Raw genomic sequence first — 26,939 nt, 5'->3', positions numbered from 1 at the left:
ATTTTATTTGGTTTCAAAATAAATTTGATATTCACATTTTTGTGAAGTGATCTGTGGTAGGGAATGGAGAGAATATGATCCTGGAAATCTGATAATCCTTGTTCACAAACAAATCACATCTCTACCATTACTTAAAAATGTTCTATCTGGATAGTCAAAAGCATCTTAGTTTGAGAGTGAATACTGTCAGTCCTTAATTGGTTGTAACAGTGAAGGTTATTTCATTATATAGAGGATAATTTGAAATCACATTTACCTGTGAACAATTATTTTATTAAGCAAAATAGGAACATCAGTGTGAAAACTTTAATATAAAAATTTTTACTGAGAGTGGAAACTGCTCCGTTTTTTTGCTGCCATGGAGGGTGCTCTGCCTGTAATTCCTTCCAATGGTGGGAATATTCTCTTCTCATTTAGAGTTTTACATCTTTCCAATCTTGAGAAGCAGAGTTTTCTGTATATAAGAATTAATGAGAGGTGGCGGATGCCTGGGTGGCTTAGTCGGTTAAGCGGCTGCCTCCGGCTCAGGTCATGATCCCAGGGTTCTGGGATCAAGTCCCACATCGGGCTCCGTGTTCAGCAGGGATCCTGCTGCTTCCTCTGCCCCTCTCCCTGCTTGTGCTCTCTCTCTCTCTGGCAAATAAAATCTTAAAAATAAAGAAGAATTAATGGGTATATTTGCTTTAGTGTTCTAATCTTGGGTGATCAACTTGAGGACTTACAGTATGTCTGTTGCTTCAAGGTCACTAACAGGTGATGCCTTTAGTTTAAAGTGAAGCATGGAGTCTTGGCCTTTATTCCATTTTGCCTCTTCTGTTAAACTTTTACTTGACCAGTCTGGTTAGAATTATTCTCTTGTCTGTGTTCCGTTGTGCTTATATAGATCAGTGTTAATGGCACTCATTCCATATTCTTACAGCTGTTGAATTAAAATATGTTTATTATATGTTTATAATTTCTTAGGATGTATTCTCTGATTTCAAAAGCAGCTGGTCTTTACCTTTTCTCTGTGTATTACTGACTACAATATTTTACAGAGAAACTTTGCATTTCATGTTCATAAAGGCTGCAGAATATTGTAGACATTTGTATCCAAGGCCATTCTTGCCAAGAGAGCCATAGTAACCATCTATAAGGAAGTGCAAAGAAATGAGTACGGTTTTATTTATAGTTCAAAAGATTAAATATCTGTGTTCAGGCAGTTTTCTAGACACTGGGGGATGTGAGGATGCATTACCTTCTTTCTGTCTTCCTAAAATTTCTTGTCATCTTCTCTGGAGAGAGAGACAACAAAATTATTGCTGTTGGGGCTTGGGGCCAGGGGAAGGGAATAATAGAAAAGAGGTAGAAAAAGCTTTCCTTTTATGAGCAGTGGTGACATCCTAACATATGCCTTTATTCAGACTGAACTTTTTTTTTCTTTTAAGGTTTTATTTATTTAGAGAGCACGTACACAAGCAGGGGGAGGGGCAGGCAGAGGGAGAAGCAGACTCCCCGCTGAGCAGAGAGCCTGATGCAGGACTCGATCCCAGGACCCTGGGACTATGACCTGAGCCTAAGGCAGATGCTTAACCGACTGAGCCACCCTGGCAGTCCCCCCCGAACTGCTTCTATAATCATCCCCTCCCTGTCCCAGTTTTGCCGTAATCTGTTTATAGACAATCTGTTATGGGTAAGATGTATATCAGGTCTATAATCATGTATGTACATGAACTGCATTACTTTAGTTATTTTTGTATTGATTGTACTTTTCAAATGAATTTACACATTATGTTTTTCTTAGGGACTTATCTTTGGAAGAGGAAAGGTTTATGAAACCCAAAGTCACAATGATCGCTTGGAATCAGAATGATAGCATTGTTGTCACAGCTGTGAACGATCATGTCCTTAAAGTGTGGAATTCTTACACAGGGCAACTGCTTCATAACTTACTGGTAGGTTGTTTTTATATAATATAACAAACCAAAACAAATCAAAAAAATTTTTTGAACTATAATTTGATGTTTAAAGCTATAAAATTAACATTAAATATGTTTCGTCCACTAATTATCAAATGGGTAGAAATTTGTAGATATACTAATGTTCAAATCATTGTCATTAATACATTTTTAAAAGCCCTCATACTCTATGACAGTATGGGTTTTTAATTTTAAACTCAACTTGCAAGCCCTCCTTAACTGTATGACTTTGTTGAATAAAGGGACATGCTGATGAAGTATTTGTTTTGGAGACACATCCCTTTGATTCCAGAATTATGTTATCTGCAGGACATGATGGCAGCATATTTATATGGGATATTACAAAAGGCACCAAGATGAAACATTATTTTAATATGGTAAGTGAAGTGTATCTTCATGTATGCTTGCATTGGTTTCAAGTATTTGGATTATGAAGTTTAGCCAGAAACTGATCCGCATGTTTTGGCAGTTTATGTTTCTAGAAATCAGGATACACAAAGCCTAATAAATATCCGACAGCCATACACATACATATATATGCATTCATGAAATTCTCTGTATAACTGAGTCACATGAGGGAAGGAGTTTCAAAAGTTACTTATTTAAAGCCCTCTGTGTAAGTGCGAGTGTGTTTGAATTTGTTTAAATTGGCAAAATTATGGTAATTATACACATTTTCACTAAATTTATTGAAATATTTGGTAAGAAAACATAATATTTAGTAAAGTCATCTAGGGAATCGAAAACGTCATTGGGTTTTTCCAGCCTTTTTTCTTTTTGCACATGTGATACCCTAAAGCCAAATTATAATCCTGTGGCATATTTTTAGAATTTCTCATATATAACCACAAGCTGGTTACCAAAATCAGCAAATTTAACATTGATAAAGTAGCGTTATGTAATCCAGCTTTATATTCAAATTTTGTCAGTTGTCCAGTAATGTCTTTTAGTTATATTTGGCCGTTGGAGCAGTATTTAATTCAGGATCATGCGTTATGTTAAGTGGCTGTATATTCTAGGTTTCTGAAATCCTCAACAATCCTTTTTTTATGTTTCTCACCTTTTAACTTTTTTGATGAGTGCAGACAAATAATGTTAGAGAATATCTGTGCTTTTTCTGCTGTTTTTCCATGATTTGATTCTGTTACACCTTTTTCAGTGGTGATTTTATTTTTATTTTTTAAAACTTTGTTTTAAGAGAGAACTTGCAAGTGTGAGTGGGGGTGGGGAGGGGCAGAGGGAGAGAATCCGAGGCAGGCTGCACACCCAGCACAGAGCTGGATGTGGGGCTGGGTCTCAGGACCCTGAGGTCATGATCTGAGCCGAAATCAAGAGTTGGACACTTACTGACTGAACCACCCAGGGTGCCCTGGTGGTGGTAGTTTTAAATATTTGGTAAGGTGGCATTTGCCAGTTTTCCCCACAATAAAATAGTTGTTTTTCCTCTTTGAAGCTGTTTTTTTTTCCCTCTTTGTAAATATTAAGCTAATTTTTTTCAGGAGGTATTTTGAGACTCCGTAAATATCGTATTCCTCATTAAACTTCTCACTCACAAACATTAGCATCCATCGAAGGTTTTTAGTGGCATCATTCTTCCCATAGTTATTAGTTGGCATTCTCGCACAGTTTTGTAATCGTTTTTTCATTTTATGTAAAGAATGTTTTCTGAAATCTTACATATATTTTTAAGAATTTGCAGTTATATTTTTTACTGTAAATTCAGCCTTTCTCAGAAGGTTACATATATAGTTAACTTAGAGTTGTCGAGTGTTTAAGTGGTTTCTGAGGTACGCATAGCAGCACCACTTTGAATATCCAGATACGTGGCTGTTTATGGAGAGCTGTGATTATTTCCTTAGGATAAATTCTGAGGGGGTTATTGTATAAAAGAGTTTCTGTGTTGTCAAGACTTCTGTTTGATATACATATGAGATGTTTTGTGAAATTACTGTACAGTTCGTGCTGAATTCCAGTTCAAAGTATAATTCATTTTGGAGGCAGTCTAGTCACAGAGTGTAGATGAGTGGTTCTTAGACCTTTTGATTAAAGGCCATTTGAGTCCAGGTGTTCCGTGTTTTCGTTTTTTTTTTTTTATTTAACCTTGAAATTTTTATTTCAGTATGCTTATTTTGGACAATTCTTGACAAACAGTTTAAAATGCTCTTATTTTATTTATTACCTTAAAATGCACTGAAATAACGCAAATAACATGGCCAAATTGCACATGTATAATTAGGCATCTCTGGAAGTTGCATCTCTGGGTTCAAATTATTGGAAAAATAAGTTTTTCAGCAATTTTTTTGTGGTCTTAAAATTCATAGGTATCTCCATTTTCTTAATTACCCTTTAAAACTCTTTAAGAACATGACATCCTGAGTTTAACTTACCAAAAAAGAAAACTACATTAATTCAGGCTTTAAGCAGAATATAAGCTAAACAACTTCTGAGCCAAAGAAGTCTGCAGTGGGCAACAGTGATCTTACTTCCAGTGAGACATACAAACTTCTGTGTGTACTGGGTTCTTCTTCCTCTTCTTTTCTTTCCTTTTTTTTTTTTTTAAGATTTACTTGTTTATTTTAGAGAAAGAAAGAAAGCGTGCACATGCATGCAAGTGGGGTTGGGGAGGCAGCGGGAGAGGGAGAAATCTCAAGCAGACTCCACGCTGAACGCGGAGCCTGATTCGGGGCTCAATCTCACGACCCTGAGATCATGACCTGAGCCGAAATCAAGTGCGATGCTAGCCGACTGAGCCACCCAGGCGTCCCTGGACTGAGTTCTTCTTACCTTTACTGCTTAGCTGAGAGGCTCCCAATGTTCTGTTAGACAGATTACATAGGGTTATAAATTACTAACATCACAGTATTTCATTAAAGATACGGTGATTTTCAGTATGACATGGAATTGTTCCACAAGCACAGTTGCAGGTTGCATTTTGTCCAGAATTGTTGTGGAAGACTCTTTAAACTACACGTAGAAACCCGAGTCTGCCTTGCTCTGCGAGCACCTACTCAGGAAAATTTCATTCTCTCCAGGTACCTTAGCAACACTTTTGGTGGTGTGTGACGGGAGAGTAGCTGCCACCATCTTTGACTGGCCAGCCCAGGGCCCGGCTCCTGCCTCTGCTTTACTTGGACTGGGGCTTCCAGGCCCGGGCTGCGAAGTGGTGCCAGGGCACGGGTCGGGCTGTAGTGGAGATGCCTGCTCAGAAAACCGTGTGGGTGAATCAGTGTTCCTATATTTTAACAAAAATTTGGAAGAAAGAGATTTATACAGTTTATTCCTTTTTATGTTATTAGAGAATACAGATTTATATACACATAGTAGGGCAGTCCCTTAAATAGCCCAGTAACTTAATTTTTAAGGTTGTTAATTGGTACCCACTTCTGTGTGGTATAGTAGTAGTGACGTGCTGCTTTTCAGGCAGATACTTGGGCATAGCGTGAGTTTGTTCTGGTAGTTGGTGAGTGGAGGATTCATTTTCTAGCACTGATCAAAGTTATTGGAAAGTTATAGGCTCAGACAACAAATACACAGCTTTAAGCTGTTAATGAAACAACTCATTTAACTATAAATTGGTGGTGCTAAACTAACATAATTTCAGTTGAAGAGCAAGAATAAAGTTGAAAAGCAGCCTATTGAACGCATCATTCATGATGTAATTGGAGCGTTTTCCCTGAAACCTGCAGTAGTTTGCGGTAAGGTAGGTGCGGGCATTTCCATGTGCACCCATGTGACTCGGCAGCATTCCACTTTTGCATAGTGGTCAGTCATCTTCGTGGAAAGTTTAAATTCTAGGAAAGTACTGATTTTAGTTCATGAATACCACACTCTTGATCTTTACTCATTTGTCTTGTGGGTTGTTAGTCAATAGCAAAACAAAAGTTCATGAAATTGCTTGCCATTCACTTCTAAGAAGTAAAGAAAGCCTCTACTTTGGATTGGCTTACGGTCTTTCATTCTGTGATTCTGAGAACTCATTCTTAGAATACCTTTCAAAATTTTTTCTAGGCTGGTGGTATCTGAAATGAATTTTATTTTCTGAAAATATTATGTGCTTAATGCAAAATTTGTTTTTAAATATCTTCTTTCAGAAGTGATATATTTGGGGGCGCCTGGGTGCCTCCGTTGGTTGTGTCTGACTCTTGATCTCAGCTCAGGTCTTGATCTCAGGGTCATGAGTTCAAGCCCCTCATTGAACTCATTGAAAAAAAAAAAGTGATATTTATAGCAGGCAGTTGACATGAAAACAGTTGATAAAGCAAAAGCACATGTGTAGAATTGGTTATAACTTTTTCCCCTCTGTGTTTCCTAGATTGAAGGGCAAGGACATGGAGCTGTCTTTGACTGTAAGTTTTCACAGGATGGACAGCATTTTGCCTGTACAGATTCTCATGGACACCTTCTGATATTTGGTTTTGGATGCAGCAAGCCATATGAAAAGGTCTTTTTTTTTTTTTTTTTTTTTGGTAGCATCTTAACCACTTTAAAAAATTTTAATTCCAGTGTAGTTAAGATACAGTGTTATATTAGCTTCAGGTGATTAAACAATTCAATGTATCACTCAGTGCTCATCAAGATAAGTGTACTCTTAATTCTCTTCATCTGTTTCACCCATCTCTCTGCCCACCTCCCCTCTGGTAACCATCTTTTCTCTATATTAAGAGTCTGTTTCTTGGTTTGTGTTGAAAAGGTCATTCTTACTGCTTTTTTATAGTAAAATATGTAGTTAACGAAAGTTGTTTTGATGATAGGTTAGACGGATTGATTTGGTTTCCTTGTTTTTTTCAAATTATAAATAACTTTAATATTTGTATTCTTTAACATAGGTAAACCTCAAAATACCAATCTGTAAACTTTTTTTTTTCAGATTCCTGATCAGATGTTCTTCCATACTGACTATCGACCGCTGATCAGAGATTCTAATAATTATGTCTTAGATGAGCAAACTCAGCAGGCTCCTCACCTTATGCCTCCACCATTCTTGGTAGATGTAGATGGAAATCCTCATCCAACTAAGTATCAGCGATTAGTACCAGGTCGAGAAAATTCTGCAGATGAACATTTGGTTCCACAGCTAGGCTATGTGGCAACAAGTGAGTGCAAAGTCTTTGGTTTCTTTTTTTTTTCCTTTCACTTTTTATTTGAAAAATGTAAAAAATAATATATAGAACTTGCAACTCTTAGATTTACCAGTGTTAATAGTTTGCAGTATTTGTTTTATTCTATCTCTAGATACATATAATTGTTTTTAACCATTTGAGAGAGACGTTCTCGACCGCATGTTCATTTATCCCTAAATACTTCAGTATGTGTTTTCTAAGGACAAAGGTATTCTCTTACGTAGCTATAAACAGTTATCAAAAGTAGGACATTTAACACTGATGGAATACTGTTACTAAGTCTGTGGTCTGTAATCAAATTTTGTTACTCTAATGCCTGTTAAAACTTTTGTTCTCCCCTGCTGTGGGTCTCAGTTTGGGACTGCACATTAAATTTAGTTGTCTTTGGTGAAGTTCAGGTTCTGCTTCCCTTTTTTTTTTTTTTTTTTTTAAGTTTTATTTATGTAGGGGCGCCTGGGTGGCTCAGTCGTTAAGCGTCTGCCTTCGTCTCAGGGTGTGATCCCAGCGTTCTGGGATCGATCCCTGCATCGGGCTCCTCCACTGGGACCCTGCTTCTCCCTCTCCCACTCCCCCTGTTTGTGTTCCCTCTCTTGCTGGCTGTCTCTCTCTCTGTCAAATAAAGAAAGAAAATCTTTTAAAAAAAAGTTTTATTTATTCATTTTTAACTAATCTCTACACCTAGTGTGGGGCTCAAACTCATGACCCCATGATGAAGAATCACATGCTCTTCTGACTGAGCCAGCGAGGCGCCCCCAGGTTATACATTTTTTGGTAGAATACGGTATAAATGATGTAGCCTTCCTGGAGCATCACGCCAGGGTGCTTATGATTGTGCTTTGTCCAGATATTGGTGGTGATGTCTTTGAAAACTTGGTTAAGGTGGTGCCTGCCACCTACAAAGTTATTTTTCTCTTTGTAATTAGTAAGAATTTGTGGGGAGATGCGATGTAAATAACCTGTTCCTTACCAAACTTTACCTGTAAGTTTTAGGATTCATTGGTGATTTTTGCCTGAATCAGTTGTTCTAAAGGTTGCAAAATGGTTGTTTTCTAATTCTGTCATCTTTGCATCTGCATTTTATTAGTCTTTTATGTTTATGTAGTTCATTAAGTTTTAATATGGACTTGGGGGTTGTTATATAGTGGCTTATAATCCATAATGGTCATTATTTTGTTGCTCATATTATTTTTAGATTTGAGTGTGAGTCTCTTCAGACTGAGTGTTCCGTTTCCTGAGTCCCTTGAACACTTCCTTACTTTCTGGCACAAGATGTTGGAGTCCCATCTTGTACTTTGCTGGTTCTAGTCAAGGGCAGAGTTTTTGCTTTGTTTTTTTGTATTTGTTTCCAGCAGGTAGTGTTTCTCCATACAGATGTTATTAAGCAAAGAAAAAAAATGGTTCTCTTTTGTTTGGATGAGGTTTGTTTTACTAAAAGTTAATCACCAGTTATCACTATAGGTTTACTGTTTCAGGTGTTTTTTATTAGTTTAATTGACGTATAGATTCCATACAACAAAATTCACCAATTTTAAGTGTACGAGTCAAATGACTTTGGCAAATGTTAAACCATTATGTAACTACCACCACAATCAAGGTACAGAATGTTTCCAGTGCCCTCAAAAGTTCTGTTGGGCCTTTAAACATTTTTTATTTTTTTTATTTTATTATTTTTTAAAGATTTTATTTATTTATTCGACAGAGACAGAGACAGCCAGCGAGAGAGGGAACACAAGCAGGGGGAGTGGGAGAGGAAGAAGCAGGCTCCTAGCGGAGGAGCCTGATGTGGGGCTTGATCCCAGAACGCCGGGATCACGCCCTGAGCCGAAGGCAGACGCTTAACCGCTGTGCCACCCAGGCGCCCCTTTTAAACATTTTTAAAATTAATTAATTAATTTTTATTTAAATTCAGTTAGTTAACATATAATGTATTAAAAGTTTCAGAGGTAGACGTCAGTGATTCATCAGTCTATAACACCCAGTGCTCTTTATATCGCGTGCCCTCCTTAATGTCCATCACCCAGTTACCTCATCCCTCCACCCTTCTCCCCTCCAGCAACCCTCAGTTTCCTGTGATTAAGAGTCTCTTATGGTTTGTCTCCCTCCTGATTTGGTCTTTTATTATTTTTTCCTCTCTTCCCCTATGACCCTCTGTTTTGTTTCTTAAATTCCACTTGTCAGTGAGATCATATGATAATTGTCTTTCTCTGACTGACTTACTTTGCCTAGCATAATTCCCTCTAGTTCCATCCACATCATTGCAAATGGCAAGATTTCGTTTTTTTTAATGGCTGAGTAATATTCCATCGTATGTTTATACCACATCTTCTTTATCCATTCATCTGTCGATGGACATCTGGGCTCTTTCCATAGTTTGGCTATTGTGGACGTTGCTGCTGTAAACACCTTGGGATGCAGGTTCTGTTGGGCCTGTTTGGAATCTTCTCCTGGCGCCTTGTAATGACTGTTCTATTTTGTCACTTTTATTTTGTCTTTTTGAGGAATTTTGTGTAAATGGAATTGTGCAATACTAAATCTTTTGTGTCTGGCTTCTTAGCATGGTGCTTTTGAGATTTGTTTTTGTTTTGCGCAGGTCAGTTGTTTGTTCCTGTTTGTTGATAGTGTACCATGGTATGTGTATGCCCTCATTTATTCATTCAGGAACAATCGAAGGGCAGTTGGCTTTTTTTCTATTTTGGGGTTATTATACAGAGTGCTGAAATATCAGCCTACCATGTGGGTTTATCTTATGTCCTTCTTTGGTACTGTTAGTTTTTGCTCTGTGTAAGTTCTGTTAGGCACAGACACATTTCAGATTGTCCTCTGGGTGAATTCTTTTATCATTATGAATTGTTCCTCTTTTTCTTTGGTAGTATTTCTTGTTTTGAAGACTTTTTCTTTGTTTCATATTAATATGCTAGTCCAACCAATTTTGGTGAGTATTGTCATGGTGTATCTTTTCAGTTTTTATAACCAATTTGTCTTTATATTAAAACATTTTGTGCAGGCATCAATCCAATCTGACAATCTGGTAATTGGAAAATATAGACCATTTATATTTAATAAAATTATTAGTGTCATCAGGGTTAATTCTCTACTGTTTTGCTCTTTTTTTCTCTTTGTCCTTTCTGTTCTTTGTGCCTTTTCTTTTTTTCCTGCCTTGTTTGAAATTAATTACTTTTAGTATTTCATATTATCTCCCCTAATGTCTTACTAACAATACCTGTCTTATTTTTTTTCTAATGGTTATTTCTAATGGTTCTAATGGTAAGATGGGAATTGTCAGTGTGTGGGTTTGCAGACCTGTGGTTTTATCCATGACCTTTTGGGGTCTTTAAGGTCACAGCTATTTTCATGTTTCCTGACGTTAAGAGTTTCTTATGGTTTGTGTCCCTCTCTAGTTTGTTGTTTTATTTTTTCCTCTCCTCCGCTATGATCCTCTGCCTTGTTTCTCAAATTCCACATATGAGTGAGGTCATATGATAATTGTCTTTCTCCGATTGACTTATTTTGCTTAGCATAATACCCTCTAGTTCCATCCACATCCTTGCAAATGGCAAGATTTCATTTTTTTGATGGCTACATAATATTATATTGTGTGTGTGTGTGTACATATATACACACATACACACACACACACACCGCATCTTCTTTATCCATTCATCTGTTGATGGACATCTGGGCTCTTTACATTGTTTGGCTATTGTGGACATTGCTGCTATAAACATTGGGGTGCAGGTGCCCCTTTGGATTACTTCATTTGTATCTTTGGGGAAAATACTCAGTAGTGCAATTGCTGGGTCGTAGGGTAGCTCTATTTTCAACTTTTTGAGGAACCTCCATACTGTTTCCCAGAGTGGCTGCACCAGCTTGCAGTCCCACCAACAGTGTAGGAGGATTCCCCTTTTTCTGTATCCTTGCCAACATCTGTCATTTCCTGACTTATTAATTTTAGCTGTTCTGACTGGTGTGAGGTGGTATCTTATTGTGGTTTTGATTTGTATTTCCCTGATGCTAAGTGATTTTGAGCACTTTTTCATGTGTCTGTTGGCCATTCGGATGTCTTCGTTGGAGAAATGTCTGTTCATGTCTTCTGTCCATTTCTTGATTGGATTATTTGTTCCTTGGGTGTTGAGTTTGGTAAGTTCTTTATAGATTTTGGATACTAGCCCTTTATCTGATATGTCATTTGCAAATAATCTTCTCCCATTCTGTGGGTTGTCTTTTGGTTTTGTTGACTATTTCCATTGCTATGCAAAAGCTTTTTATCTTGATGAAATCCTAGTAGTTCAGTTTTGCCCTTCCCTTGCCTTTGGCCATGTGTCCAGGAAGAAGTTGCTGCCTGTGTTCTCAAGGATTTTGATGGATTCCTGTTTCACGTTTAGGTCTTTAATCCATTTTGAGTCTATTCTTGGGTATGGGGTAAGGAAATGGTCCAGTTTCATTCTTCTGCATCTGGCTGTCCAGTTTTCCCAACACCATTTGTTGAAGAGACTGTCCTTTTCCCATTAGATATTCTTTCCTGCTTTGTCGAAGACTAGTTGACCATAGAGTTGAGAGTCAATTTCTGGGTTCTCTGTTCTATTCCATTTATCTGTGTGTCTGTTTTTGTGCCAGTACCATCCTGTCTTGATGATTACAGCTTTGTAATAGATCTTGAAGTCCGAAATTGTGATGCCAGTAGCTTTGGTTTTCTTTTTCAGCATGCCTCTGGCTATTTGGGGTCATCTCTGGTTCCATACAAATTTTAGGACTATTTGTTCCATTTCTGTGAAAAAAGTTGATGGTGTTTTAATAGGGATTGCATTGAATGTGTAGATTGCTCTAGATAGCATAGACATTTTCACAATATTTGTTCTTCCAATCCATGAGTATGGAACATTTTTCCATTTCTTTGTGACTTCCTCAGTTTCTTTCATAAGTATTCTATAGTTTTCTGAGTACAGATCCTTTGCCTCTTTGGTTAGATTTATTTCTAGGTATCTTCACATTTTTGGTGCAATTGTAAATGGGATCGACTCCTTAATTTCTCTTTCTTCCATTTCGTTGTTGGTGTGTAGAAATGCAGCTGATTTCTGTGCATTGATTTTCTGTCCTGCCACTTTACTGAATTCCTATATGAGTTCTAGCAGTTCTGGGATGGATTCTTTTGGGTTTTCCACATAAAGTGTCATATCATCTTCAGAGGGTAAGAGTTTGACTTCTTTGCCGATTTGGATGCCTTTTATTTCTTTTTGTTGTCTGATGGCTGAGGCTAGGACTTCTAGTACTGTGTTGAACAGCAGTGGTGAGAGTGGACATCCCTACCATGTTCCTGACCTTAGGGGAAAAGCTCTCAGTTTTTCTCCATTGACAATGATATTTGCTGTGGGTTCTTCATAGATGGCTTTTATGATACTGAGGTATGTACTCTATCTCTACACTGTGAAGAGATGCTTTTTCTGCATCTCTTGAGAGTAACATATGGTTCCTGTCCTTTCTTTTATTAATGTATCACATTGATTGATTTGTGGATGTTGAACCAACCTTGCGGTGCAGGAATAAATCCCACTTGTTTGTGGTGAATAATCCTTTGAATGTACTGTTGGATCCTATTGACTAGTGTTTTGGTGAGAATTTTTGCATCCATGTTCATCAGGGATATTGGTCTGTAATTTTCCTTTTTGGTGGGGTCTTTCTCTGGTTTTGGGGTCAAGTAATGCTGGCCTCATAAAATGAGTTTGGAGGTTTTCCTTCCATTTCTATTTTTTGGAATAATTTCAGAAGAATAAGTATTAATTCTTCTTTAAATGTTTGGTAGAAATCCCTGGGGAAGCCATCTGGCCCTGGGCTCTTGTTTGTTGGGAGATTTTTGATTGCTGCTTCAATTTCCTTGTTGGTTATGGATCTGTTCAAGTTTTCTATTTGTTCTGGTTCAGTTTTGGTAGTTTATACATCTCTAGGAATGCATCCATTTCTTCCAGATTGTCTAATTTGTTGGCATATAGTTGCTCATAACATGTTCTTAAAATCCTTTGTATTTCTTTAGTGTTGGTTGTGATCTCTCCTCTTTCATTCATGATTTTATTTTATTTATTGGGTCCTTTCTCTTTTTTTTTTTTATAAGCCTGGCCACGGGTTTATCAATCTTACAAATTCTTTCAGAGAACCAGCTCCTAGTTTCATTGATCTGTTCTACTGTTCTTTTGGTTTCTATTTCATTGATTTCTGCTCTAATCTTTATTATTTCTCTTCTGCTGGGTTTATGCTTTATTTGCTGTTCTTTTTCCAGTTCCTTTTGGTGTAGGGTTAGGTTGTGTATTTGAGACCTTTCTTGTTTCTTGAGAAAGGCTTGTATTGCTATATACTTCCCTCTTAGGAGCGCCTTTGCTGCATCCCAAAGATTTTGAACAGTTGTGTTTTGTTTTAATTTGTTTCCATGAATTTTTAAAATTCTTCATTAATTTCCTGGTTGACCCATTCATTCTTTAGTAGAATGTGCTTTAGCCTCCATGTATTTGAGTGCTTTCCCACTTTCTTCTTGAGTTTCAAAGCACTGTGGTCCGAAAATAGGCAGGACCTATGATCCCAGTCTTTTTGTACTGGTTGAGACCTGATTTGTGGCCCCGGATGTTATCTGTTCTGGAGAATATTCCCTGTGCACTAGAGAAGAATGTGTATTCTGTAGCTTTGGGATGGAATGTTTTGAATATCTGTGAGTCCTTCTGGTCCAGTGTGTCATTTAAAGCCCTATTTCCTTGTCGATCTTTTGCTTAGATGATCTGTCCATTTCAATGAGGGGGGTGTTAAAGTCCCCTACTGTTACTGTATTATTGTTGATGTGTTTTGCTGTTTTTTGTTGTTTTTTTTTTTTTTGTAATTAATTGGCTTATATAATTGGCTGCTCCCATGTTAGGGGCATAAATATTTACAGTTGTTAGATCTTGTTGGATAACACCCTTTAAGTATGATATAGTGTCCTTCCTCATCTCTTATTACAGTCTTTGGTTTAAAATCTAATTTTTCTGATACAAGGATTGCCTCCCCAGCTTTCTTTTGATGGCCATTAGCACAATAAATGGTTTTTACCCCCTCACTTTAAATCTGGAGGTGTCATTGGGTCTAAAATGAGTCTTGCAGACAGCATATCGATGGGTCTTGCTGTTTTATCCAGTCTGATACCCTTTGTCTTTTGATTCTGGCATTTAGCCCATTTACAGTCATGGTGATTGTGAAAGATATGAATTTAGTGCCATTGTATTTCCTGTAAGGTGACTGTTAACTGTATATTATCTCTGTTCCTTTCTGGTCTATGTTACTTTTGGGCTCTCTCTTTGCTTAGAGGACCCCTTTCAATATTTTTTGTAGGGCTGGTTTGGTGATTGCAAGTTCTTTTAGTTTCTGGTTGTCCTGGAAGCTTTTTATCTCTCCTTCTATTTTCAATGACAGCCTAGCTGGATAAAGTATTCTTGGGTGCATATTTTTCTTATTTAGTACCCTGAATATATCATGCCAGTCCTTTCTGGCCTGCCATGTCTCTGTGGCTAGGGCTGCTGTCAGTCTAATGTTTCTACCATTGTAGGTTACAGACCTCTTGTCCCAAGCTGCTTTCAGAATTTTCTCTTTGTCTCTGAGATTTCTAAGCTTTACTATTAGATGTTGGGGTGTTGACCTGTTTTTATTGATTTTGAGTGGAGTTTTCTGAGCCTCCTGGATTTTGATGTGTTTCCTTCCTCAAATTAAGGAAGTTCTCCACTATAATTTGCTCCAATATACCTTCTGTCCCTTTCTCTCTTTCTTCTTCTGGGATCCCAATTATTCTAATATTGTTTCACTTTATGGTATCACTTATCTCTTGAATTCTCCCCTCATGATCCAGTAGTTTATTTCTCTTTTTCTCAGTTTCTTTATTCCCCATTTGGTCTATGTCACTAATTCTCTCTTCTGCCTCATTTAATATCCTAGCAGTTAGAGCTTCCATCTTTTATTGCACCTCATTAATAGCCTTTTTGATTTCGACTTGGTTAGATTTTATTTCTCCAGAAAGGGGTTCTCTAGTGTCTTGTATGCTTTTTTCAAGCCCAGCTAGTATCTTTATAATCATTATTCTGAACTCTAGTTCTGACATCTTACTAATGTCTATATTGATTAGGTCCCTGGCAGTCGGTACTGCCTCTTGTACTATTTTTTTAGGTGAGTTTTTCCGTTTTGTCATTTTGTTGAAAGAATAGATGAACAAGAGAAAAACGTGCTGAAAGGGTAACAATGACCCCAGAGAATTATATACTAAACAAATTAGAAGAGACCTGAAACGGGGGGGGGGGGGAGGAAGAGAGAGAGAGAGAAAAAAAGAATATGATCAGGCTGGTGAACAGAAGAGAGCCATATACTAGATTTGGGGTGTATTTTGGTCAGAAGAAACTGCATCCCAAAATTTTAAGGAAAGAAATATATGACTGTACGACTATAAAAATGAAAATTAAAAAAAGATAAAAGGAATTGATAAGTTGGTTGAAAAAAGAAGAAAAATTTAAAAGAAAAAATAAAAGTTTAAAAATTAATGTTGAAAGACTAAAGAATCATGGGAAAAAAGCCATGAATTCTGTATGCTGTATTTCCCTAGTGCTGGAGTTCTGCAGTTCTTGTTGATAGATAAACTTGGTCTTGGCCGGATGTTCTTGCTGATCTTCTGGGGGGAAGGGCCTGTTGCAGTGATTCTGAAATGTCTTTGCCCCAGGCGGAACTATTAATTTCAGTCTGTTAGGGGTTCTCCTTATAAGTTGCTGGGGGCTTAGTCTGTGTTATATGTTATGTTCAAGGAAGATGCATTTTATGTGGGAGGATATATAAGGAATTGTTTGCATGAAAAAGTTAGTGTTCAGATAATTTTCCAGACCCCACAACCATCTAACACTTTTTATCCATTAATATTAAGTGAACCTGTTATTTCAAAAATAAAGCAGCAAAGGCACTTTTAAAAAAGCTGATTTTGTACTTGAAGAATTATGGGTACCGGCTATGCTAAAAGCATACGGAAGAGATAGAGTAACTTAAGCTTAGTGGGAGAGGCATGTGTAGTTACCGTCCTCAGTGGCACCTGCTCTCAGGACTCTTGGGTTGGGGGAGCTACAGTTGTAGTTTGTTGAAGAGTGTTACCCTTTTTTTAAATTAAGAGAGTGGAGGAGAAATGCCACTGCTTTTCTCTACATCAGAAATCACACGTTGCTTTGGTCTTGTCAGAGACCTTGGGAAATAAGAGTTTAATGAAATATATCTTATGTAAGGCAAGGGGGGTGTTAGTGTGAAACAGAAATATAAAGCTTCCACTGAAACTTCCACATGTTTACATGTGCTCACTTCAGGGGTTTCAATGTCTTTGTTGAGGTTTGTAGTGTTTGGTATAAAGGAAGAGTTTCGTGTGTTTTGAATCTTTTTTTGATCCAATTAGTTATGATATAGGATATTTTTAATGGCTTATTTTTTTATTTTTTAAATTTTATTTTTTTTTAACGATTTTATTAGAGAAAAAGAGAGAGCGCACACATGAGTGGGGGGGAGAGGGAAAAGCAGGCTCCCCACTGAGCAGGGAGCCTGGCACGGGACTCGATCCTGACCTGAGCTGAAGGCAGATGCTTAATGACTGAGCCACCGAGGCACCCCTAAAATAAATCTGATAATTGCTAATATAATTTTAATTGTAGTCTTCTGAAAGTTTGTTTTCCTGTTCATGTTTACTATGATTTTGTATTATGGTTGTAAATTTACAGGTGATGGAGAGGTGATTGAACAGATTATAAGCCTACAAACCAATGATAATGGTGAACGAAGCCCAGAGTCTAGTGTTCTTGATGGAATGATAAGACAGTTGCAGCAGCAGCAGGATCAGAGAATGGGAGCAGATCAGGATACTATTCCAAATGGACTTCCAAGCGGAGAAGAAACACCTCGACGAGGTAATATATATGAGAAATATTTTGACTTAATGTGGCTGAAATTGAAGAGTAAATGAAGTCATTGTCAGGAACATGCAGTATGAAAAGTTTTAAGTGTATTTTATTTAATTTATTTATTTTAAAGATTTTATTTATTTGATAGAGACAGCGAGAGAGGGAACACAAGCAGGGGGAATGGGAGTGGGAGAAGCAGGCTTCCTGCTGAGCAGGGAGCCTGATACAAGGCTTGATCCCAGGACCCTGGGATCATGACCTGAACTGAAGGCAGACACTTAATGACTGAGCCACCCAGACGCCCCTAAGAGTATTTTATAACTCCAGTGGTGCCGCAACACCGCCCGCGGAGCCGTGGCGTGATTCGGGAGAAGGACGAGGCAGAGACAGGTTAGCCGTGAAAGAAAGCGTGGGTGCAGGGGACACCTGCAAGCGTGCCACCGCCGAGAGTGCGATTGCCCCGAACAGCTGCAACCTCACGTATTTATTGGCGGTAAACAATCAAATACAATCAAGGGGAGTCTCGTGATCCTAGTGAATAGTAGTACATCACGGGGAAGGTAGTGGGATTTGATGATGTAACATTCAGCAAGTGAGGCCTATTCTTAAACATGTTTCTATGGACTTCGTGGGGTCAAGAGCAATCAGGTTTCGGTTGGGGTTGCGTTCCACCCTTTAGCAGACCCAGAGTTCCTGGCGGCTCGTTATCTGAGGGAATTTCAGGAAGGGCAGCGTTCCACCCTGAGCAAGCCAGACATTCCCAACTGCTCGTGCTCTGACGTTTACGCTAAAGCACGCAGGGTCACAAACATGTTTTCCTGTTTTATCCTTAGCATAAGCTCTCGGCCAGGGGCTGCTGCATGGTAGTCTGAAGGTAATTTCATTAGGTGTGAAGTTAATATACTAGCAAATGGACATTTGATTTTCAAGTACTTCGAAGGGCTATTAAAACCTTTTGTGCTCTAAAATAAGGGTATTTGCAAAATTGTATTAAATGAGTAAAGAAAGTTGTTTTTTTTTTTTAAAGGAAAACTACAATTCTAGATTTCCCTTTAAACATTTAAAAAAAAATTGGGTAGATCATGAAATGTTTCTTACGGAATCAGAAGGCTTAAAGTGAATTTTCAGGGTGAGGTTCTTGATCCTGGAATATAGTACTAGTTACTTCAGTAGTGGGAGTGATGGAGGGGAGCAGACCGTGGTTCCGCAAATGAAAACTTGCTGGGGAAGATAAATGCCTGTGGAAGATGGGGGGAGCCTCCAGTGCCACAGAGGTCATCCCTGTCATGTCACACCTATGCGGGGTACTTGGCTACGAATTTCAGTATCTTTCCTTGCCAGATGTTTCCACTTGTCTGTGGAAAAGAAAAAGCAAATTCTCCCAAGAGACAGGTTAAATATTTTGTGCAAGAATATTACTTCGAGTTGATGCTGTGTTCTTCTCTGACTTGCTTTTTCCCTTTGACGGTATATTCTACATATCATTCCGTATCCACTCACAGTACTTCCTCATCCTGTTTTATAACTTCATAGTACTTTCTGTAATTAATCTGTTTATGAGCAGTTGAGTCCTCAGACTTGCTGTTTATGAGTGATGTGATGAATAACCCGTGCATATGTTTTCTTCATGTTGTTGGAGAACAATAATTTAATGTGGGCAGTTAAATTTAGAGTTTATTGTTGGTTCTCAATTCAAAACATGTTTCTTAAATATCAATACATTCTAATATAAATATTTGGATTAGTAGGGGCCTTTAAGGGGTGGGGTGCCTGGGTGGCTCAGTTGGTTAAACATCCCAACTCTGTCAGCTCAGGTCTTGATCTCAGGGTTTTGAGTTCCAGCCCCACCATATTGGGCTCCATGTGGAGCCTACTTAAAAAGAAAAAAAAGGGTCATACAATGTTCTCTTCAGTAGATGAAGTGTGGTGCAATGCAAGTTGGTTCACATTTGATTGGTAAACAGAGTGTCGTACCTAGAAGAACATGGGTTGTGTTCAGTCATGTGGATTTTGCCCTGGCCCAGGAGAGCTGGCAGAGGGAGTAGAATTTTATAGCCTCCTGCAGGCAAGGATATAGCCTCCAGTTTCTCTGTTACATCAATAGCAGGAGCCCCTTCATCCAGTATTTTAAGGAAGCAAGCACTTTATCTGGGATACCTGCTGCCACATTGGTCTCCATCCTTCATCCTGCTGACTTGGACTCATGGGGGGTTGCCCTACCCACCTGATCGGTTCTGCACAGTCTTGGGGTTGTCCTCCACTCTCTCAGCTCCAAGTCAAGTGCTGCCAGCATTTCCCCACTCTGCATGTTGTGGTTTTAATATCCACTCTGGCAGCTTGCCTGCCTGAGTAGTTCAGATTATCTCCTAAAGTCACAGGTAATGTTGGTGTTCGAGCTCTTGTTATGAAGCCATCACAGCTAAATTTTCCAAAAAGATGTGTTTTTAGTGTACAGTTTTGAAGAAGGCAAAGCCTTTAGGATGGCAAATATAGCATTATAGTAGAAAAGATCTGTACATTAAAAGATTTCAGGAAGTCTAGTAAAAATGGAAGTTGAAGTTAATGTTTGTTTTGTATTCTGTATTTTGATCCCAGGTACATTATGATTCTTTTTTACAAAGTGTTTTGGATTTGTGTTTTTGGTTTGTATTTATTAAGAGGATTGTATATGCCTATTATGTGTTAAATGCATATTAGATTGAAATTTGTTTTGGAATCAATTTTGACAATTTTCCTGCAGGTTTTAGAAGACTGAGCTTAGACATCCAGTCCCCTCCAAATATTGGTCTGCGTCGTAGCGGACAAGTGGAAGGTGTTCGTCAGATGCATCAGAATGCTCCTCGTAGTCAGATTGCTACGGAACGGGACCTGCAGGCTTGGAAACGAAGAGTGGTTGTACCAGAGGTACCACTAGGCATATTTAGGTTTGTTTTAGGATATCTATTAATATTGTTTCTTTTTACAAAAATATATCTATATGGTTATTTACATGTTTTTTACTCCATTAGTGGTATAAGTAATCATATAAATATATTTTAGTAATGGGTTGGAATCCATTTTAATTGTGGTAGGAAAATGTCGAAATTGTTCTCTAAGGTTTTACTATGGTAAATTTTTTTCTTGACCATTCCTATTCCATCTTTACAAATACCTGCTTTTCTGCCTTCAGTGTTATTTTGAAATAAATCCCAGGTGTGTCATTTTGTTCATAAATATGTCTATGTAATTCTAAAAGATAAGGAATTGTCAATATGAGCACAGTGCCATTATCATACCTTAAAAAAACAATTCCTTAACAGAACCAAATGTCCAGTGTTTAAATTTCCAACTGTTTGATGTCAGCAAGTCTATTTCTTCAGTGGCATAATTTTGTCAAAAGGCATGTAATATGTATTTTTGTTCCGTGATGTTGGCAGGCATTGGTGCTCACTGGGGAGGCTCATTAACTCATTAGGGGCCATAAAACAGTGACCTCTCAACTCTGTGAAGTCTTCATTTGTTACAGTGGACACTTCTAAAAAAGAAATTTACCCAAATGTACTGTTTTATTATCTAGTGGTAAAGTTCATATAAAAAAGACAAGATAGATGCTTATTTTGCTTTATTTACCTTCAGAATGAAGATTTACTCCCTTCCACCCCCAGTAATGACCAATTTGTGTTTGTGGTCTTCACTCTATAAATCACACTGCTGTGAGTTAGCTTATTTCTAATATCCTTATTAAGTTTTTCCATCTCTGGCCAGGAGGAGCCTCTTCAAGGTGCCTCCTGAGTCCTTTTGAAATGACAGTGGTATCCTGCTGTAGTGCCGTTGCTGCCAGGCATGGCGAAGTGTCACAGGTTCATCTTCTAAATTTCTCATCCTGGATGTGGAATCATTCTTGAAGTAGCCTGATTTTCTTGTAGTGGGAAGTATTGTATAATTACAGCCGGGCAGTAGGGTCTTTCTTGCTACTGAGGTGTAACCTGATTTTTGAGTTAATGAAATGGAGGTAGTAGATGTTGCTTTCCACTGATACCTGAAATGTTAAGTGTTCTGTTATCTCTCAGAATAACTAATACTTTGAAGATAATTTTGTAAAGGTATGCCCTTCTTGTGTTTAGGCAGAAGAGTTTCAGTGATTGGTGGAGGAATGTAGTACTTACATATTGTATGGTGAATTTAAGGATGTTTACAAATACACAATAAAATAATGAAAACCAAAATCTGGTATTGGGATGAGAAACACAGAAAATCACCATCATCTATGTACTATGCCATAATTAAGACTTAGAATTGTATCTAAGTTGCATAGTCATCAGAACCAAAAGTGTCATTTTGGGGCACTTTTTATTGTTGAAACCAAGGGAAGCAAACTAGTAGCAGGAGTGAAAGACCTGAAGAACAGTTCCTTAAACAGGCATATATTTATTCTCTTAACATGGAAGACTGGAAATAGTTTTAGGCTGGAATCATGGTGCCCCGGTTAATCAGGGACTCAGGCTCCTCTGTTTCTGATCTCCATCTTAGAGTATGGCTTCCAGGCTTAAAGTCACCTCAAAGTCCAAGATAGCTGGACTTACACAGTAGCCATGATACATCTGCTTTTGTGTTGGAGGGTGGGGGTTTAGGCCAGAAAAAAGGAAGAGAGACAGAGGCAAAAAGGACATTTCTTGTTGAGGGGCTTCATTTAAGCATCCTTAATGGTCGCACATGACATTTTCTGTTCTCCTAACTCATTGACAAGAATGTTGTCATATGGCCATACTTAGCTACAGAGGAGGCTAGATGTAGTTATGTTTAGGGCAGCAAAGAGCCTAGATAAAAACTGAGATTCTGTTTCAAATGAAGAAAAGGATAATGGAGTTTTTGCATCAACTAGCAATCTCCTATAATAAAATTCTCCCCAAGAAGAGTGTAGCTTATTATAGTGCTGTATTCTAAAATACACGTGAGATTTTGTAAGGGAGATGCCGAGTGATCTAATAATGGTCAGTGCCCTTATGGCAGTCCTTTTAGTGGGAGCAGTGGGAATTTACATACCTATTTACTTAGGGTGGCGTTTGATGAGGATCAAGAGAAAATTAAAAAGTTTTGTTTTCCAGCTATAAAAGTAGTATGTGTCCATTGTGAAAAACTTAGGCAATAGATGAAAGTGTGAGACAATCATTGACTCTAAGGTGCAGAATGATGAGCACCCAGTATTGCTTCCCAGTAGACACAGTTCTGGTTGGGGCTGGATTTCATGCATGTAGTTTGTCTTAATTCAGTAATCATAGAAACTCTCTTCATTCTGGTCATGCTAATTCTGTCCATCCTGTGATCTTTATCTTTTTTCTTAACCATCTCATTTAGCCATGGAATTGCACAGAGTTGAAGATGATACTCATGAAGGCCTTAGAATGTTCCTTTGCTTTATTATTGATTGAGAGTGAAGTGTATGTAGTGTCAAATAAATCTTATGGAAAAAGAATGACTTCCTAACTGCCTCTGAGATTATATTTATATTAAATTTGACATAAAGTATAGCTTGATTTGTTTTATTATAACTTTAAAATTTTGTTCTGTATTAATTTAAAAAGTATATAACTTTATGATGCCCCAAATCATAATGATTATTTTTCTGCCCTTTATATCCTTTACTTTATCCATCAGTTCACTAACCAATATATACTGGATACTTAAATTTGTAGGAAGTTGGAAGACTTCAGAATAGAGAAAGGTGAAGAGGAAAGAAATCTTTATATAATAGGAAGAAAAAGGAAGACTCTCCAGCTCACACAAAAGGTAACCTAAATTCTGTTTTCTTAGGAATAACTAGAAATTAAACTGAATTTGTGCCTTTTTTTGATCAGTGAGAATATTAGTAACTTTTGCCCGAAGTAGGATAGTTCTTGCTCATGGTCTTCTGTATGGGATTTAAAATAGTAGACGTAAGGTTGCACAGCTATTAGGAAAGAGTAGTCTGAAACTTGAGGAAAGGAAGTAGTAGCCTAATGCCTATCAGTGCTAAAGGGCTCTAGAAAACTACTGTCTGATGACCACGCAGGTTAAGAACTGGAACGTTACAGGCCCATTGCAAGCATTTCAGGTCCATTCCCACTCACTGACTTCCACAGCTAGCTAACCATTTGACTTCTAAAACTGCTGGTTAGTTTTGTCTGTTTCTGAAGTTTATCCAGATGATGCACATTTAAAAAAAAAAAAAACTTAGATGTTACAATGGTTTGTGACCCTCTAAAGCTCATTCTGCCAAAGAAAATCTTATTCCTTAATATTTAGTATCTCTTTTATTTTTCATGGTCATCACATGAGCAGCATTAACATTGATTCCTGGAAGATGCATGATGTTTGCAAGATCAGTGCCACAGAACTTTGTTGGAAAGTGGTTGTGTTTCCAGGGCTTGTTCTCAGTTGACCGTTCAGTCAGATGGCCTGTCATGACAGATGGCCTGTGCATGCCTGGCTGCCATGACATGCCTTGTCGTTTAAGCTTGATGCTTGATAATTTTGTATATGGCTTCGGCCTTGAGAATGAAGTAAAAATAGTTTTTATCTTTAACTTAAAAGTGATTTAACTCATTATGTCAAGTACTGAAAAGAAAAAAAAATTTCATTGAGTTTCTTCAGCCTGAGTTAGGGTGTTTACTCATGAAAAAAATTTGAAAGTAAAATTCACTAAAATAATTTTTAAGAAACTAATAAATTTTTTCAGTTTTACTTTTGCTGGAAGAATAAGTTTTGGAAGATTTTTAAAAATTTGATTACATTGCTGTTCTTTATGTATTCATAGTTTTCTGATTTGGATATATTATTTGATATATTACGGTCTATGCAATTAAATTATATTAAATTCAAGAAATAGTTATAAAGTTAAATGTGCTTTAAATTTTTCAATTTAATCTCTAACTCAGAAATTATTCTTAATCCTGTATTGAGAAAAAATCTGATAAGCATTATACTTAACCATCTTATGTACAAAGCCCGGTTATATATAGTACGTAAACACTGACCACATGCATCCGTGACATTCCATTTTGTGGGGGATCAAATTAGGAAAAAGTTCAGAGTTTCCTGTAGGGTAGTGATGTTGCAAAAATGTCGAGAAACATGAAGTGGAACCCTGCAGTATGCAGTCCTTTGTATGTGGCTTTGTCATTTGGTTGGATGAGATTTAATGAGATTTATCCCTGTTGCTGTGAGTAGGTGAAATCCATTTATTTTCATTGGTGTATAGTACTCCCCGATGAACATGCTGCTGTTTGTTCAGTCTGTTCTTGAAGGACATTTGGGTTGTTTTCATGTTTGACTATTAGTCCTAATTCTCCTTTCAACATTTTGTATGTATCTCCTGGTATCTGTGTCCATGTTTCCTTTAAGTATATGCCTTGGAGTGAAATTTTTGGATTACAGGATATGCATGTATCCCACTTGGTAGTTTGTGCCCTGTGCCATTTCAGAATGATGGCACTTCTACCTGTAGTGAGATATGTGTGAAAATTTCATTATGTTTAGATTTCGCTCTTTCTGCTTGTTTTTCTTTATATGGTTTACAGCTATATTATTTGGTGTGTACATGTTTAGAATTTCCTTTTTCCTTATTGAATTGAGTCTTTTCTCAGTATGAATTTTCACCCCTTATTTCTAGTAATATTTTATTCTCCAAATTGTTTATACAGCTATGCTAGCTTTCCTTTGGCTAGTGTTTGCATAGTATATGTTTCTCTCCTCCTGACACTGCAGTTACATGTATATTAGACTTCTGCTGATTCCCTTTTGTTAGGCTGCTATCTGCTTTTCTGAGTATTTTCTGACCTCTATTCCGCTTCGTTAGTTCTATTTAGCTGTGTGCATTTTGTTTTTTGTACTCTTTTTTCCAATCTTGGGTCTACAGTTCTTTATAGGTTTATTAGGTAGATGTTCTCAAACTTATTTTTAAAAAAATACATATATTTTGAGGGATTTTCTTGTAGTTCTTAATGGTAGTTTGGTCCACCTGTGTTAACAAATTTTAGCCACGAAACTCATTAATAGGAGTTTTTGTTTTAACAAAAATCAGTACTGACAAATTAAAGAAAGGACATTTGTTTTAAAACCAGCCAGTGATATATCAAAATGGTAAGTCAATTTGTATATCAATTCAAGGAATATATGCTTTCATTGAGTGATTTCACATACAACTTGGGTGTTTGAGGACTAGCATGCTCCCTCCACCCTTTAAAAAATGCATTCTGTTTTATTTAGATGATTTTGAAAGATTATTTAATTTTGTTTTGATAAAATATATTTTAAAAATTCAAGTGGTGCTGAAAAGTACTGAAAACCAATCCTCTAAAAATTTAAAACCTGGAAATAAGTGGGGTTAATACTATTTCTCTGTACCTGCATTCCTTAATGTTGGTGACAGCATCATAATATACGAATGTATGTATTTTCACTTCTAAGATATATAATCTAAGGGGTATCCCTTTTGGGTTATTGTTGTTGTTATATTATTAATGGCAAAACAGTTAATGATTTAGTTTGGAAAATGCTGATCTAGTGTGTCTTCTAAGTACCTTAAAGGTAAAAATGCCAAGTTTAATTGTGTGTATTTGAATTGTTATAATTTTTATTTTTGCGGTAAATTCGTTTTGGAATTTGAAAGAATGCCCATCTTGCTGATGATTGTACTTATTTGGGTGTTGATTTTTATCTGAATGTTTGTGTTTCAGTCTGACTCGGTGGTTTTGCTGTCACAGTCTAGGCAGAGGACATGTAGGCGCAAATACCCAAATTATGGTAGAAGAAATCTTGGCCGGCTTGAGTTATCTTCTGGAAATGAATCTTCAAGCTCCATGAGACATGTGAGTTTTTTAACTTTAAATTATATAAAATAATGTTCACTAATTTTGCCTTAATTCCTTCCTTTGAGTCTGCCGAGACTAGGATGAATTTTTAGCAGCTTTGTTGAGATACTTACCATACAAGTATATAATCCAGTAGCTCTAGTATGTTAACAGAAGTGTGTCAGCATAACTGCTATTTAACTTCAAAATACTTTCATTGCCTCTAAAACGAGATCTTACACTTACTTAAAATTACTTCCCAGTCTATTCCTCTCAGCTCTTGGCAACCACTTTCTGTCTGTATGGATTGTTTGGCCTGTTCTGGGCATTTTATTTTTTTATTTTTATTTTTTTTAAAGATTTTATTTTTTTGTATAAGAGAGAGAGAACGAGCATAAGCAGGGGCAGAGGGAGAGGGAGAAGCACGCTCCCCACTGAGCAAGGAGCCCAATGTGGGGTTTGATCCCAGGACCCTGGGATCATGACCTGAACCAAAGGCAGCCGCTTCACCGACTGAGCCACCCAGGCGCCCCTGTTCTGGGCATTTTATATAAGTGGAATCATACAATATGATTTTGTGACTGGCTTTTTTTTTTTTTTTTTTTTTTGCTTAGCATAATGTTTCCAAGGTTGATCCATGTGTAGCATGTATCCATACTTGTTTTTGGCTGTTAGGAATAGTGCAACTTACTAACAGGTTTTAGATTGAACATAAGCTTTCATTTCATTTGGGTATCTATCTAGGACTCAGTTTGCTGGGTCATGTGGTAGCTGTATGTTTTAATCTTTTGAGGAATTGTTAAAACATTTTCCAAAGCAGCTGCACTATTTTATATTCCCATCAGTAACGTGTTGAGGATTCCAGTTTCACCACATCCTTGTCTGCATTGTCTGTACTTTTTGATTTTAGCCATGCTAGCAGGTGTGAAGGAGGAGTTCACTGGGTTTGATTTGCATTTCCCTAATGATTAATGATGTGGAACATGTGCTTATTTCCTGTCTATCCTTAGGGAAATGTCTGTGCCCATTTTTCAGTTTGGTTGTCTTTTTTTTTATTGCCATGAAAGTTCTTTATTCTGGATACGAGTCCTCTGCAGATACAGGACGTGGACATATTTTCTCCCATTCAGG

At 37.4% G+C, this 26,939-nt stretch overlaps 1 protein-coding gene across 2 annotated transcripts in view; it reads left to right on the top strand.

Moving 5' to 3' along the window:
- BRWD1 (bromodomain and WD repeat domain containing 1) overlaps window positions 1-26,939 on the top strand; it is a 111,456-nt gene that overhangs the window by 39,595 nt on the left and 44,922 nt on the right. The window contains exons 14-21 of one of the 2 annotated variants that reach the window (XM_026502098.3): window positions 1,784-1,934; window positions 2,201-2,335; window positions 6,271-6,399; window positions 6,826-7,051; window positions 16,822-17,007; window positions 19,742-19,925; window positions 22,674-22,767; window positions 25,722-25,826. In XM_026502098.3, coding sequence (XP_026357883.2) covers window positions 1,784-1,934; window positions 2,201-2,335; window positions 6,271-6,399; window positions 6,826-7,051; window positions 16,822-17,007; window positions 19,742-19,925; window positions 22,674-22,767; window positions 25,722-25,826 — 1,210 coding nt within the window. Of the gene's footprint in view, window positions 1-1,783; window positions 1,935-2,200; window positions 2,336-6,270; window positions 6,400-6,825; window positions 7,052-16,821; window positions 17,008-19,741; window positions 19,926-22,673; window positions 22,768-25,694; window positions 25,827-26,939 lie in introns of both variants that reach the window. The other variant, XM_026502025.3, reaches the window with a different exon arrangement.

Source organism: Ursus arctos, unplaced genomic scaffold (genome assembly GCF_023065955.2).
Source record: "Ursus arctos isolate Adak ecotype North America unplaced genomic scaffold, UrsArc2.0 scaffold_4, whole genome shotgun sequence".
Classification (NCBI taxonomy): domain Eukaryota; kingdom Metazoa; phylum Chordata; class Mammalia; order Carnivora; family Ursidae; genus Ursus; species Ursus arctos.
Note: the sequence above shows the minus strand (reverse complement) of the source record. Positions and strands in the feature narration are given on the sequence as shown.